The sequence below is a fragment of the Betta splendens genome, chromosome 9 (assembly GCF_900634795.4).
Source record: "Betta splendens chromosome 9, fBetSpl5.4, whole genome shotgun sequence".
NCBI classification, from domain to species: Eukaryota; Metazoa; Chordata; class Actinopteri; order Anabantiformes; family Osphronemidae; genus Betta; species Betta splendens.
In genome coordinates this window covers 16,808,292-16,821,307 of record NC_040889.2, presented here as the reverse complement: position 1 = coordinate 16,821,307, position 13,016 = coordinate 16,808,292, and the positions used below count along the sequence as shown (strand labels likewise).

General features: G+C 41.6%; 1 protein-coding gene across 3 annotated transcripts; it reads left to right on the top strand.

The window, feature by feature from the left end:
* The first annotated feature begins 232 nt into the window (after positions 1–232).
* On the top strand, positions 233–10,745 carry zbtb34 (zinc finger and BTB domain containing 34). Of its 3 annotated transcripts, none has more exons than XM_029163069.3 (2): positions 233–536; positions 4,357–10,745. In XM_029163069.3, exons 1-2 carry the CDS (start codon positions 534–536, stop codon positions 5,875–5,877), a joined length of 1,524 nt encoding a protein of 507 aa, XP_029018902.1. In that variant the 5' UTR covers positions 233–533; the 3' UTR covers positions 5,878–10,745. The 3 variants fall into 3 exon arrangements, with proteins under 3 accessions (XP_029018902.1, XP_029018901.1, XP_040928306.1); XM_029163068.2 differs by having other exon boundaries at positions 234–551; XM_041072372.2 differs by lacking the exon at positions 233–536 and adding an exon at positions 624–2,049.
* The last annotated feature ends 2,271 nt before the right edge of the window (positions 10,746–13,016 follow it).

Below are 13,016 nucleotides of genomic sequence, written 5' to 3'. Positions count from 1 at the left end.
ATACAGTGAAGTTAAACCGATTTCTTAATCCATAGTTAATTCCGAGGTGACACTGAAATCTGTTTATAGTGACACATAACGCGCAGCAACGCCGTTAACTTTATGTTTAAGGGCTATAGGGTCTTTGAGGCGCTGGGAAAATATGGACGAATGGCAAAATTCAGGTTCAAATAAAGTAATAAAGCACGGAACTGTTTAATGGATGCGCTGAATGCAGTCGGGCTCGGAAGCCTCAGCCGCGTCGCCTACTGAAAGCGACCGGGAGGGCGACTGCAGGCTGCTTTACATTTATTTTGCGCATGTCCTGTGACTACGTCGTATACAATGAACATGATGTGTCTGTACATAACGCGTACATGAGCAGGGGAGGGGCTGCTGCAAAACACACCGATAGAATGAATGCAAAGAGCAAAAAGAACACTTCCTGTTGATGCAAAAATTGCAGCAGCAACTGTCTGACACATCTGGACTGGAGAGGGGGGGAGGCCTGGCAGGAGTGTTAGCGAGCTACTGAGGGGAATGGACAACGTTTAATGGTAATCTGCAAGACGGTGAGTTTGGCGGACAGCGCCTTTGCTTTGGGCTGCTCGCCCTAATTCGCGTGTGCAGTCGGCGCAAATCTACTCTTGGTGTCCGTAATGAGGAAATATTCGGCTCCGACCGTGTGCTAGCTGGCGCTAGCCGCTATTTAGCATTTGTTGCTACCTAGCCTCGGCTAACAAGAATTGTAGCATAGTAGCGGTAGCGATTTTATGTGACAGTCGACAAAGCCGCGTTCGATGTAGCACATTAGCTGCTGAACTCCGCGGTGTTGTCAGTGGTGTAGAAGATCACAGCGAGTGTGCCCCAGTCGCCAAATCGCCTCAAAAGAGCGGCGTCAGTGTAAAAGTTTCCCTTTGTCCGAAATTACAGTTTTGTGCTACTCTAGCTAATAGCGCTTGTTAGCCGGTGGTTGCGGACTAGCCGATAGCTGGGTGTCCCGGCCCTGCGATCCGACGCAAATGTTTAACTAATGTTAGTATAGTTACGCTTGAGATTGAAAACGGCGGAGCCGTCAAACCAAACTCGATGCTAGCACTTCTAGCAGTGCAGCTAATCAAACCTCACCACGATCCCTCTATTTTAGAGGCTGCCAGTAAAGTTTTAAACAGTGCATATTTGCTCCTAAATACACGGGCTGTGTGTGTGTGTGTGGACGAGGAGGTGAAGGCTGTGGTAACGACCCTCCGTGTCGGTTAACGAATAAGTTAACCTCGTCCGTGTGTAGCTGAGAGGGCTGCGCCTTATTAACTTATTTTCCCAGGCAGTTTGAGTCTTAATGCAGCGGCCGGCGAGAGGCGTCGCTCTCGCAGTGACCTGCATGAACTCGGGAGTTAATAACCTGCCATGTCCCTGCACTTTGTCCTTTCCCGTGTGGGCGAACGTTTATTGTTTTCAAGCTGATAACGTTCAATTCTCAATCCATCCGATTTACTATTGTTTCTGTTCTAGTGCAAATTCAAATTTGAACCCAGTAACCCGCTGTATTCCTAGAAACCCGCGTGTTAAGCTACACGTTAGTCACGGCTAACTAAAGCGAAACTAACTATGACTCATGCGTGGGCAGTCTATAATAAGTTTGCACTCATTCGCCCTTTATGTTTGTAAAGTGCTTTTGCATAAGCAGCAAAACTTTTCATTTAGCCCGAGCAGCACGGAAGCCCACTAATGCTACACGTAGAATTTGATGCCGTGCTTCAGGAGCAGTTACTGGTCCACATCTCGCTATATGTGAGGATTAAGCAGAAGTGAAATCACTGGCAAGTGTTTCAGGATCACTCAGTTACACCTGAAGCCATCTGTTACAAAACCTGTTTCACAGACGTTGCTTCAAATGGTATACTGCCAAATGGGAAAAACATCAACCATAGCTTCGTGTGCATGGTAAGACGGTGTGGGTGTGTATGGTGTTGCCATACCGGTAATGCGTCTTAGCTGATTAATGTTAACTGTAGGAGAGAAGGACGAGAAGTTAAGTGGGGGCCAAGTCCCAGTACCACTGTGACCCAGGTAGGTCCTGCTTAAATCTGTCAGTTTGTAGTAGATTATGCAATATACTCGTATAGGTTGTAGATGCAGTTACATTGTCTTGTGTATATGTCGTATTCAGTTTTAGAAAAACCAGGTCACACCAACCTTTGGCTTTAAATAGGTTTCAGTTTATACAGAAAGCTTCTGCATGTTAAAAGCCCTTTAGCACACCTTAAAGTTTAAAGCTGTAACAGATGCCGTCATATAAAATGTTCCCTTTTCACCACCGCTATGTTTGACCCATGAGATGGTGCTTTGAGATATTATAAATATATATATATTTTTTTTAAAGAACCAATGTGCCTGACTGAATAAATAAAGAAAAAAACAGGACTGACAAGAGGGAGTGACGTTAGCAGGAACAAAGAACTACATCAAACATATCCCACGTCGGCCGTGTTCCAAAGCCCAGATAAACTGCCACATAAACAGGTCTGCACAACCCTGCAGGAAGGATCGATTTGGTATGAATGCAGTTTTGTGTGACTGTGTCTTCATTTCACATAGAGCAGTGTCATCTCTCCCATAATCTCTGCAGTACTAAGAGTTGAGGAAAGTGCATTTGAGCATCAACCAGCAGAACGTTTTTATCCTCCCACTTCCAACTTGACAAAAGTGACCCGCTTCTGTGCACACTTAGTCTTTTTTTTTTTCCAATAATAAGAATAAGAAAGCCTTTAATCCTGCACTATTGGCCAAACCTTGTGGACTGTGTCTGACTCGGACCCATGAGCACCACACTTTTGACGTAAAGAACAAAGCTTTCCTTTTATGCAGTGTCTAAAGTACTGTACAATTTAGTCAAACCTGGAGATATGTAATTGCTTAATATAGAGCATTTGCTTTTGTGTATTGAGCCTTCCCTGTGTGTGTTATTCTCCAACCAACAAAGGTCCCTCCCTACCTTTATAGCTCTCCTTCAGCATATCAAAATACAGTCTATGTTTCATTCTTTAAATCCGTTTTGCTTGGAGTTCTCTCACGACCGCTGCTTGTTAAGCACTTCTGTTCTGGGCCTGGTACGCCCCACAAGCTGTTTTTCAAAGTAGGTGAAATGCTGCTGATGTTGAAGAAAGCATACAATGCCTGCTTGCTGCAGTGCCCCTGCTGACTTAGATTTTTTTTCTTTTCTTTTTTTGAGTGACATTTTAAAGATATAAACTTGTATCTGTTTCTCCGCTAGAATCATGCTGATGCTTTGGATGGTCAAACTATTGCATTCTCTCCACTTATCTACATGGTCATAGTCTCTCAAATGTTCAGGAAATCTAAGCTGCACTTTGAAATGTGGAGCTGACTTGAAAAATGCTTGGTTTTCCCATGTGAGCTAAGCATGTGAGCCACGTCCAGCATGTGCATTTCAACTACTGAGCAGGCATTATTTGGCAGCCCTTCAACTTTGCTCCTTATAGCATATATGGTGTTGGCAGTCGTTACTGATAGGTTCCAGTGAATGGGCATGTTCTATTTCAGACCTGGGAATAGGAAGTGGAAAATATGCTGCATCTTTTCCTCTGCAGTGCCAGAAAAAGAACATATGGGCTTTTGGAGAAGTTTCTTGGCAACATTTGGCAATTGGACGGTATGTTTGCATTCCTAGAGTGCTAATGGGTATTGAGCTTGTAGAAGAGCATGCTGAATTGCCAGATGAAGAGGCTTAGACTGAAAAGTTACCACATCTACCGGTAATCATGTTTTGCAACCTTAAATTATTTGCTTTTACAAACACAGGATTCCACAGACTGTAGCATATGTAGAGTAGAGGTTGTAGCTACATTTACAGTTGAACTGTTGTGGTTAAACTAGTTCTGCTGAGAAGGCCAGGCCTGTGTCTGTTAATATTTTATCAACCATCTTCAAGCCAGTATGTGATCGTGTAAAGGCCGTATACCACTAGTGGTGCAGTAAGGGGAGTTTTCAACCGTGCTCATCTTCGTAGCAGAACCAGATTTTCTTCTTTCTCTGCCAAGTGCGTTATGTACATATATATATATATATGTGGCTACTTCCAACTCCCTGTTCCTATTGCTTTCATTATGACTGTGCATTGTCACAAATGGCATATTGTTCTGCACAGCAGTAACGGCAATAAATGAATGATGTATATACCATCTGAGGATCTGATCTGAGGAAAAAAGACTATTACAACAAAACATATTAAACTAAAGAACAAACTGTTCAATACAATTTATTGTCTTTCCATGTGTTTGATTCACGTTTCAGAACCACTGCAGATATAGCGATTGAAAACCTTATGGTTTCTCTTTCTTTATCTTTTTCCATCAGGCTGCCGGCAAACTGGAGAAACATATCCAAGAAATGGACGACGGCAGCTACATCGAGTTTGATGTGCCGGAGTTCAGTAACACTGTTCTTACCCAGCTCAATGAGCTGCGGCTGCAAGGGAAGCTGTGTGACATCATTGTTCACATTCAGGGCCAGCCCTTCCGAGCCCACAAGGCTGTGCTGGCCGCTAGCTCACCCTACTTTCGTGACCACTCGGCTCTCAGCACCATGAGTGGTCTTTCCATCTCGGTCATCAAAAGCCCCGAAGTATTCGAGCAGCTCCTTGCGTTCTGCTACACAGGTCACATGTCATTGCAACTTAAGGATATAATCAGTTTCCTCACCGCTGCCAGCTTTCTGCAGATGCAGGCCATCATCGACAAATGTACCCAAATCCTGGAGAGCATCCACTCCAAGATCAGCCTCCCAGTTAATGTCTGCAGCCCAGAGAAGGACGACTCGCAGACCAGCCGCAATGGGGTCAACGACAGTAGCCTCTTTGTAAACCCCACCCAGATCTCCCCCCCTTACTACTCTCGGCAAAGTCAGGTAGCACATGGCCTGGGACGGGGGCGACCGCAGCAAGAGGAAGGCCAGTCGGACCGTGGCAGTAGTGATAGTGTATCAGAGCATGACACTCCAATGGAGGGAGAAACCGAGCAAGTGGAACTGATTGGCAAAGATGGGCAAGTAACAGATGTGCATGTGAAGGTAGAGAAGGTCGACAGGCCCACTTACTCAGATAGTTCCTCAGCTGGTGATGATGGCTACCACACAGAGTTGGTAGATGGAGAACAGGTGTTGGCTGTTAGTGTAGGTTCGTATGGTCCTGTGATCCAGTCAGCTACCTATTCTTACTCAGGGCTGTCCTCCTCGTGCTTTGTCAACCTAAGCAACTCAAGTCCTTCTCGCTCGATGCTCAGTGGCTACAGAGGTGGGAGGGCCAGAGCAAAGCGCCCTCAGGTCATCCCAGCAGGGGTGCTGAGTCATATCAAGCCTAGCTCAGATGACAGTGAATCAGCTGTGGGCGCCACAGGGTTGGAGAATGATGTGCGAGAGCGCACCCTGCGGAGCCAGTGGTACCCATACAATGAGAGACTCATTTGCATCTACTGTGGAAAGACCTTCAATCAAAAAGGAAGCCTGGACCGCCACATGCGCCTGCACATGGGAATCACCCCATTTGTGTGTAAATTCTGCGGCAAGAAGTACACGAGGAAAGACCAGCTGGAGTACCACATCCGTGGCCACACGGACAACAAGCCCTTCCACTGTCAGATCTGTGGCAAATGCTTCCCATTCCAGGGCACACTCAACCAGCACCTGAGGAAGAAGCACATGGGAGCATCAGATAGCGGCAATCATATGGACTCTCCAGAGAGGACGGAGGGAAGCTCAGGTCAGAAGGACCACGAGGATACGCAGGAGGGCATGGCTTTTGAAGCGCAATATGCAGAAGAGGCACCAGCCAACGATATAGAAGAGAGTTCAAAATGCAGTCCAGCCGAGGCTCAAGCATAAAGATGTGATTTTTAGGTCCTGCTTCAGGTTGTTATGGAAGCTTTAAGAAATGTCTATTTCAACTCAAGTTAAAGGACTGTTTTTTCTTCTTAATCAGCTCCCTCAACTATTGACAGTTGTAGTGTCAAGGGTTTCTGTTATTTTTGTGAGTGGTTGAACGCAGAGGGCAAATGGGTGCTTTATAGATATTAGAGTCTTTCAAGCAAAGGGAGTAACAATTTACTATTTTTGAGGAGGTCTGAATAATCAAGACCCCCCCAAATTGATTTCTCTTTTTATCTTTCCATGTTTTTTAAAACATATTTACAGAGTTATATAGGCATGTTGCAATAATCGATAATGTGAAAGCTCTGGTAAGATGCTTGTCATATCACCTTTTTACCTGACCTGTTTTTGCACATGTGGCCACAGGAGGTCACTTACTCACAAGGAATGATTTTTCTGCCAGTGCAAAGCTTCGTGTGACTATATCTGTCTAATACCTCATGCAACTACATACTCATAACAGACAGTATTTTAACTTAAATGAACTCACCGGGTTCTACCTCATAGCTAAGAACCTACCACACACCACGTTCACCATTTTTAATCCGTTTTAGGTTGTATGTACAGTATATTTTATTGCCAAACCCTGTAAAGAATATTCTCTCAACACAAAGCCTTGATACTTAAGGGAAATATTCCTTGCTGATTGTATGGATTAAGGACAACGTTTCTGTCATATGTTTTGTGGTCAGCCTGGTTAAAATGATGATTTAAGAAGGTGCTATGTTAGGAGTGCATTAAATTCACTAGCGTACTTATGTTTTCTGTTTTGGGTAAGTGCAGAGAATAGAGTAGGAGAATGGCCCTGAATACTTCCAGGACATGACGTTCCTGTCTTATGTTTCTTCTGTAAAAACACTTAAGGATTTTATCTCTTATCACTACTAGCAACCTTTTTCTGTTAGCCAAGGCATGGTTTCAGATGCAGTTACCCATGTAATGGGTAGAAAACGTCCATACAGTGAGGTCACATATATTCCTCCATGCCCTAAAGGCATATTTATACTGAACTATTGTATGTGTAAGCTGTTTTGTCCTGAGGTAGGCTTTTAGGTTAATACTCGGCGTGTAATGGAGACAAGAGCACTCATTGTCAACTGAGCACAGTAGGAACAGCTCTGAATCTGTTCACATAAGTCTATATAATACTAGTCAGAATAATATGCAAACCGAAAGAACAAAGGAATCTCAGCCATTTTGGTATGGTTTCTCTTCCATTATTTGAAATAACAATAGGTTTATTTTTGTGTGTATTTGTTCTGTCTTTTTATGATTGGACAGTTACTCTGTCATTTTTGTTTTGCTAAATTGACTGGGTTCGAACGCAGAGTTGGAGCACGTTTTCCTCACTTGTCAACCCCACTCTACGGCCGTGACATGGATGTGTCGCGCCTAAATTAAGGCTAGGCGCTAAGTGTTGCTGGAGGTAGCTGGCGATCCAAAGTATCGATGCACTTTGCAGAGTAGGGGTGATGGATGCTGCCCAATGATACAGTGTGCTAATCTCTGTCTTAATGTTGATGCAGCAGTGTGAGTAGGGTTTTCTTTATGCATGGAAACAGCGAGACTCTGCCATCACTGAATATGGTTGCTTCCAAGTCATCCATACATTATATTTAATCTATACTGTTTGAGCAGTAGGGATCAGGAATGAGGGGATGCTGTTAGTATAAATATATTGATCTGCTTTATTTTGATTTTTAAATTCATAAAGGCACTTAGAAGGCCTGATTGATGATCATGGTTTTAAGCTCAGCTGATTCTTTTTTGGAGCTATTTTGCTTTCGTGTTTGCAGCTGACTGATGCCTTTGTTGTTTAGAGACCTGCTATGTGCTTTCTTTTGTCCCACCTTGTCTGTGCCGATTTTGTGTCAGCAAATTGACTTTACTTTTGAATTTACTTTTACCATGCATTTAGTGGGAGAAATTAGTGTTTAATTGTTTTAGCCTGATGTTACTTTAGGAGCGCAGTCCTTTTATTCCACTAAATGTCTGATCATCGTATTTAATCACTGACAGTCGAGAGACCCAACCAAAATCTAAGACATTAAGCAAAAATCAGTATAGCTAGCTTTGTGTGTACAAGTCCTTCATAACACTTTCACCCACAGTTTGTCAACTAATACAGTACTCTTTAGGTGAATGTTTACTCATTTCGGTTTATTTCTCAGCTGCTGATAAAATAGGGTTAGGGTTAGTGAAATCAGTCACTAATTTCAGTCTGCCTGTTATTGCTTGCAATAAACGTAGCTTCCTACATTATTGTCAGTAATGTTGTTCTAAAACAATTGTGTGCCAAGAGTTCACACCAAAGAGTAATGGGTATTTTTTTTCAAAAAGGAACAGCATGTATTGTATAATTTGTCCTAATTTAATGTAGAAGTAATCCACTGCTATTAGAAAGGATTGTGCATTTCCCAGCTTGTAACAATCATTTGTGAAAAAAATTAAGAATTTAATAAGATGTAAATCAGCAAAGTAACACATTAAGCCATAGACATGTTGACAATGTAAAAGCTGTGCAATAGGTATTGCAATAGTTTAAAGCCAATGTACACAAAACAGAGTATTTCACGAAACGTGGCATCTTAAACTTAGTGCCTTGCAACAAGCTTTACAGTTTAGATCATGGCACTTAAAGTCCTGTGCCTCTTTCCTTTTGAAATGGATTGAATAGAGAGATTAGGAAAAAATATGGACGTATTATTTATTGCAGAAAGTAGTGGCAAGAATGAATCGACAATACTAATTATCCTTTTCTGTTTTCTAGAACTTATTGATTCTTTTTTTATATCATTGGATGGAAAGAAGATTTTGTTTGTTTCTTTTTGTAGCAGATGGTTACAATCAAATGCGGCAGACTGGTTTCCTGCCAATGCCCCCGTCTTCAGAGACTATACTGTATCCCTCCAATTTAACCACTGAGGACAATCTTTTACTGTAGTTATAGACATTTCAATGAAGTAAGAGGAGAGTAAAGAGGAACACAAATCTAATTTTTGCTCTGTTCTCTGAGGATCTAGCAGGGGGTGTTGCTAGAGTATTCAGCTGTTAAAGAAACTAAATATTAACAGAGAAAAAAAGACTTACCTTCACATACTGTAGCTGTATTTCACATAGCCTAACTAGAAAAGTGTATCAGATTGCCAATGGAACTTTTTAAAATGTGTTTTCTTTTGTATCATTAATTGTGCACTTACAGAATTGTATTGGTATTTTATACCAATGACATTGGTGAAATCTAGTTGTAGTTTCCTTTAAGGGACTCTGCTATAATGGCCTCAATCACTTTGATAGGGACCTCTTCCCATTAAATGGTGCTTTTCGACTGGTCAGGGGTTTTTTTTGTTTATTTGTTTATTTGTTTTAATTAGTAAACAAGTCCATGTATTCATCATAGATGACTGGAGGGGAAATTCATTCAGTGCTTTTTATAAACTGTAGTTACTTAAAGTGATACTGCATCTACAGACCCAACTGAACTCGACACACTCGAATCAACTCGAAGTTTCACACCACTGAGAGGAACAGGAGATGCATTATGGGCCACAAATAATCAAAAGGAAGTGTTTACAGGGAAGGCTGTCAGACTACTTTTTGAAATTGCAGCTCGTCCTATTCCTTTTATAACGAACTCACTTCAGGTAGTTTACGAACACTGATACAGGCTTAGAAAAAATCTTAAGTCTTCCATAGCTTTTCTGTCACTTTCTGTCCACTGTGTATTATATTAAAAAAGCAATAACCTTTTTAAAAGTGGTGTATTGGGATCATCAAGCCTAATGAAATATTGGCCTGTCATGTATCAAACAAACTGAATGTCAGGGAGGCGTTGATTTAAAGTAGGACCAGGACAATTTGATATTGATTTACTTTTTATATTTTTTTCTGAATCTTTGGACAGGTTAATTTTTTTTCTTCAGAAAAAATAAATATATATACATATAAATATATAAATGAGAAAGTGGTGTTGGTTGCTGGTGTTCTAACTCTGCTCATCAAAACCTAATGGTAGTCATTGAACTGCAGCACCACAAACTGAGCATGTGGTTCAGTTGTCCAGCTCTGTGGAACCATTCAGAGTTGCACCTCCAGCTGTGTCTAATAATGAAAGGGATTTTGGGCTGCATAGCCACTGTTTGGGAGCAGGCTATCTGTTGTCATGGCAAAGTTCAGTGATCTTCTGTAGGCTCCTTAAGCACCGAGACTGTAGTTGTAGTTGTTTAGGATCAGCTATTGTTCCTCCTGCAGCTTCCTAAATGCTGCACTATGATGTCTCTGGTTAATGCATTCGGTGACAAGGCAAAAAACATAGAACTCAGGGTATAGTGTTAAAAGTGGTCTCATTGGACACGCTTCATATGTCCATAGTATAATTGTGCACTTCTCTTCAGGTGACAAGTCCTCAGTCAGAAGTTCCCAAACAGTCTGCCTCAAGGTTTCAGCGAGCCGTATTTCACACAGAGCTGAAGCTTGAGGAGCATTGGAGACCTTGAACTGAACCATGGTAACGATATGCCCCAACTCCTGTTTTGTCCACTCTACACACAACCTCACAACCCAACTGTGAACCTCAGAACTCTACTGTTTTGTACAACTATGAAGTAAATGAAGCTAGCTAGAGCTGATGTATCTATTGCCATTTATGAATTTATTTTATAGCATGAAATAAAATATATTTATTCAAATTATATATTTTACTCATAATCATTCTGTGCTGCTTCATTTTGGTTCTTAAGCTTGTAAATTGCTTTTTTATTATATAAAAATGTCAATAGAATAATGCGTTTGTTTGTAAAATAAAGACGCTGATTTGGCTTTGATTTGTCTTTTATTCCATACAATTGAACTAATGTGTGTAAATATTCTCAAAGTTCACAAAAACCTGGATAACCCAATAAAAGCCTTTCATATGAAAGGCAAAATAAGAGCATAGTGTGCTACTCAGACAGGACTGTAATTATCTGAACTGTTGATAGACAAGATGTTAAAATGTTCACAATCTACTGACAAGCATGAATTCATTTAATTGCAATAATTAATTCAATTTTTATTTATATAGCGCCAAATCACAACAAAGTTATTTCAAGGCACTTTACAAAGTAAGGTTTAAAACCTCACACAACTAAACCCAACAAATCCCACATACAGCAAGCGTTTAATTTGACAGCAACAGTGGAGAGGAAAAACTCCCTCTCTAACGAGGAAGAAACCTCCAGCAGAACCAGACTGGATGTGGGCGGCCATCTGCCTCGACCGGTTGGGGTGAGAGGATAGAGAGATAGAAAAGCACAGCAACAGCAACAAGCAACAACAAGCAACAACAGAGCACAGGCAGGATGGTAGGACCAGGGACTGGATGCAGGCAGGATGGTTGGATCCGCAGCTGCCCATCACAGACACCAAACTTTGAGTCCAATGATACCTGTGGGTGAGGACAGAGAGGGAGAAAGAGTGGGGGTGGGGGGGGGGAGAGGAAAGAAGCACAACTACTGGACAGAAAGAGACAAGGTTAGTTAAACATGGGACAATGATGGGAGGTTATGGGACAGAGGAGGTAGAAGGAAACAGAGGAGCTCAGTGTATAAATTAAGTCCCCCAGCAGTCTATGTCTATTGCAGCTTAACTAAGAGATGGTTCCTGTGACTAACAATAATTGCCAGTGACCTAAACCATCTCTAACTATAAGCTTTATCAAAAAGGAAGGTTTTAAGCCTGATCTTAAAGGTGGAGAGTGTGTCAGCTTCTCGAACCTGAAGAGGGAGCTGGTTCCAGAGGAGAGGAGCTTGGTAGCTAAAAGCTCTGCCCCCTGTTCTACATTTAAACACTCTAGGAACCGTAAGTAGCCCAGCGCTCTGAGAACGAAGTGTTCTGCTGGGAGCATAAGGAACTATAAGGTCTTTAAGATAAGAAGGAGCTTTATCATTGAGTACTTTGTATGTGAGTAGGAGAATTTTAAATTCTATCCTACATTTTACAGGCAGCCAGTGCAGAGAAGCTAATGTAGGAGAAATGTTATCTCTCTTTCTAAGTCCTGTCAGAACTCTGGCTGCAGCATTTTGAATGAGCTGTAGGTTTTTTTAAGGAGCTGTTAGGACATCCTATGAGTAAGGAGTTACAGTAGTCCAGCCTAGAGGTAACAAATGCATGGATCAGTTTCTCTGCATCGCTCTGAGAGAGGATGCTTCTGATTTTAACTATATTTCTAAGGTGGAAGTAGGCGGTTCTGGAGATTTGTTTAATGTATGATGTAAAAGAGAGATCCTGGTCAAACATGACACCAAGGTTCCTCACAGTAGAATCTGAAGCTAATGTTATGCCATCCAGGGTGGCTATCTGACTCAATAGTGTCTCTCTCAGATTTTTAGGCCCAACAATAAGAATCTCGGTTTTATCTGAGTTTAGTTGAAGGAAGTTTTGGGACATCCAGGATTAATCCCGATTCTATGTTCTAGTGTCTGTAATAGAATGTGATGATCAATTGTATCAAATGCAGCACTAAGATCTAACAGGACAAGGACAGAAACTAGACCATTGTCCGAAGCTAATAGAAGATCATTAGTGACTCTAACCAGAGCTGTTTCTGTGCTATGATGTTTTCTAAATCCTGACTGAAAATCTTCATACAGGTTATTCCCACTAAGGTGGTCAGATAATTGTTTAGCCACGATTTTTTCCAGAATCTTGGAAATAAAGGGTAAATTTGAAATGGGCCTATAGTTGGCTAGTTGTCCAGGGTCAAGGGTTGGTTTTTTCAATAGAGGTTTGACCACAGCCACCTTAAAAGCCTGTGGTACATAGCCTAGTTGTAAAGATTGGTTGATTTGATTTAATATGGATGAGCTGATTAAAGGTAGAACTTCTTTGAGTAATCTGGTTGGGATTGGATCTAAAAGACAAGTGGACGACTTGGAAGAGTTGATTATTGAGGTTAACTCCATATGAGTTATGGGGGAGAAGCTGTCTAGGTAAGACAGAGGATTTAATAAATTTAAAGTTAATGGATCTAGACAGTGCTTTCTGTCATTTGGAAGAAGTCGCTGCTGAATGTTTTTTCTAATGATAATAATTTTATTAGTAAAGTAGTTCATAAA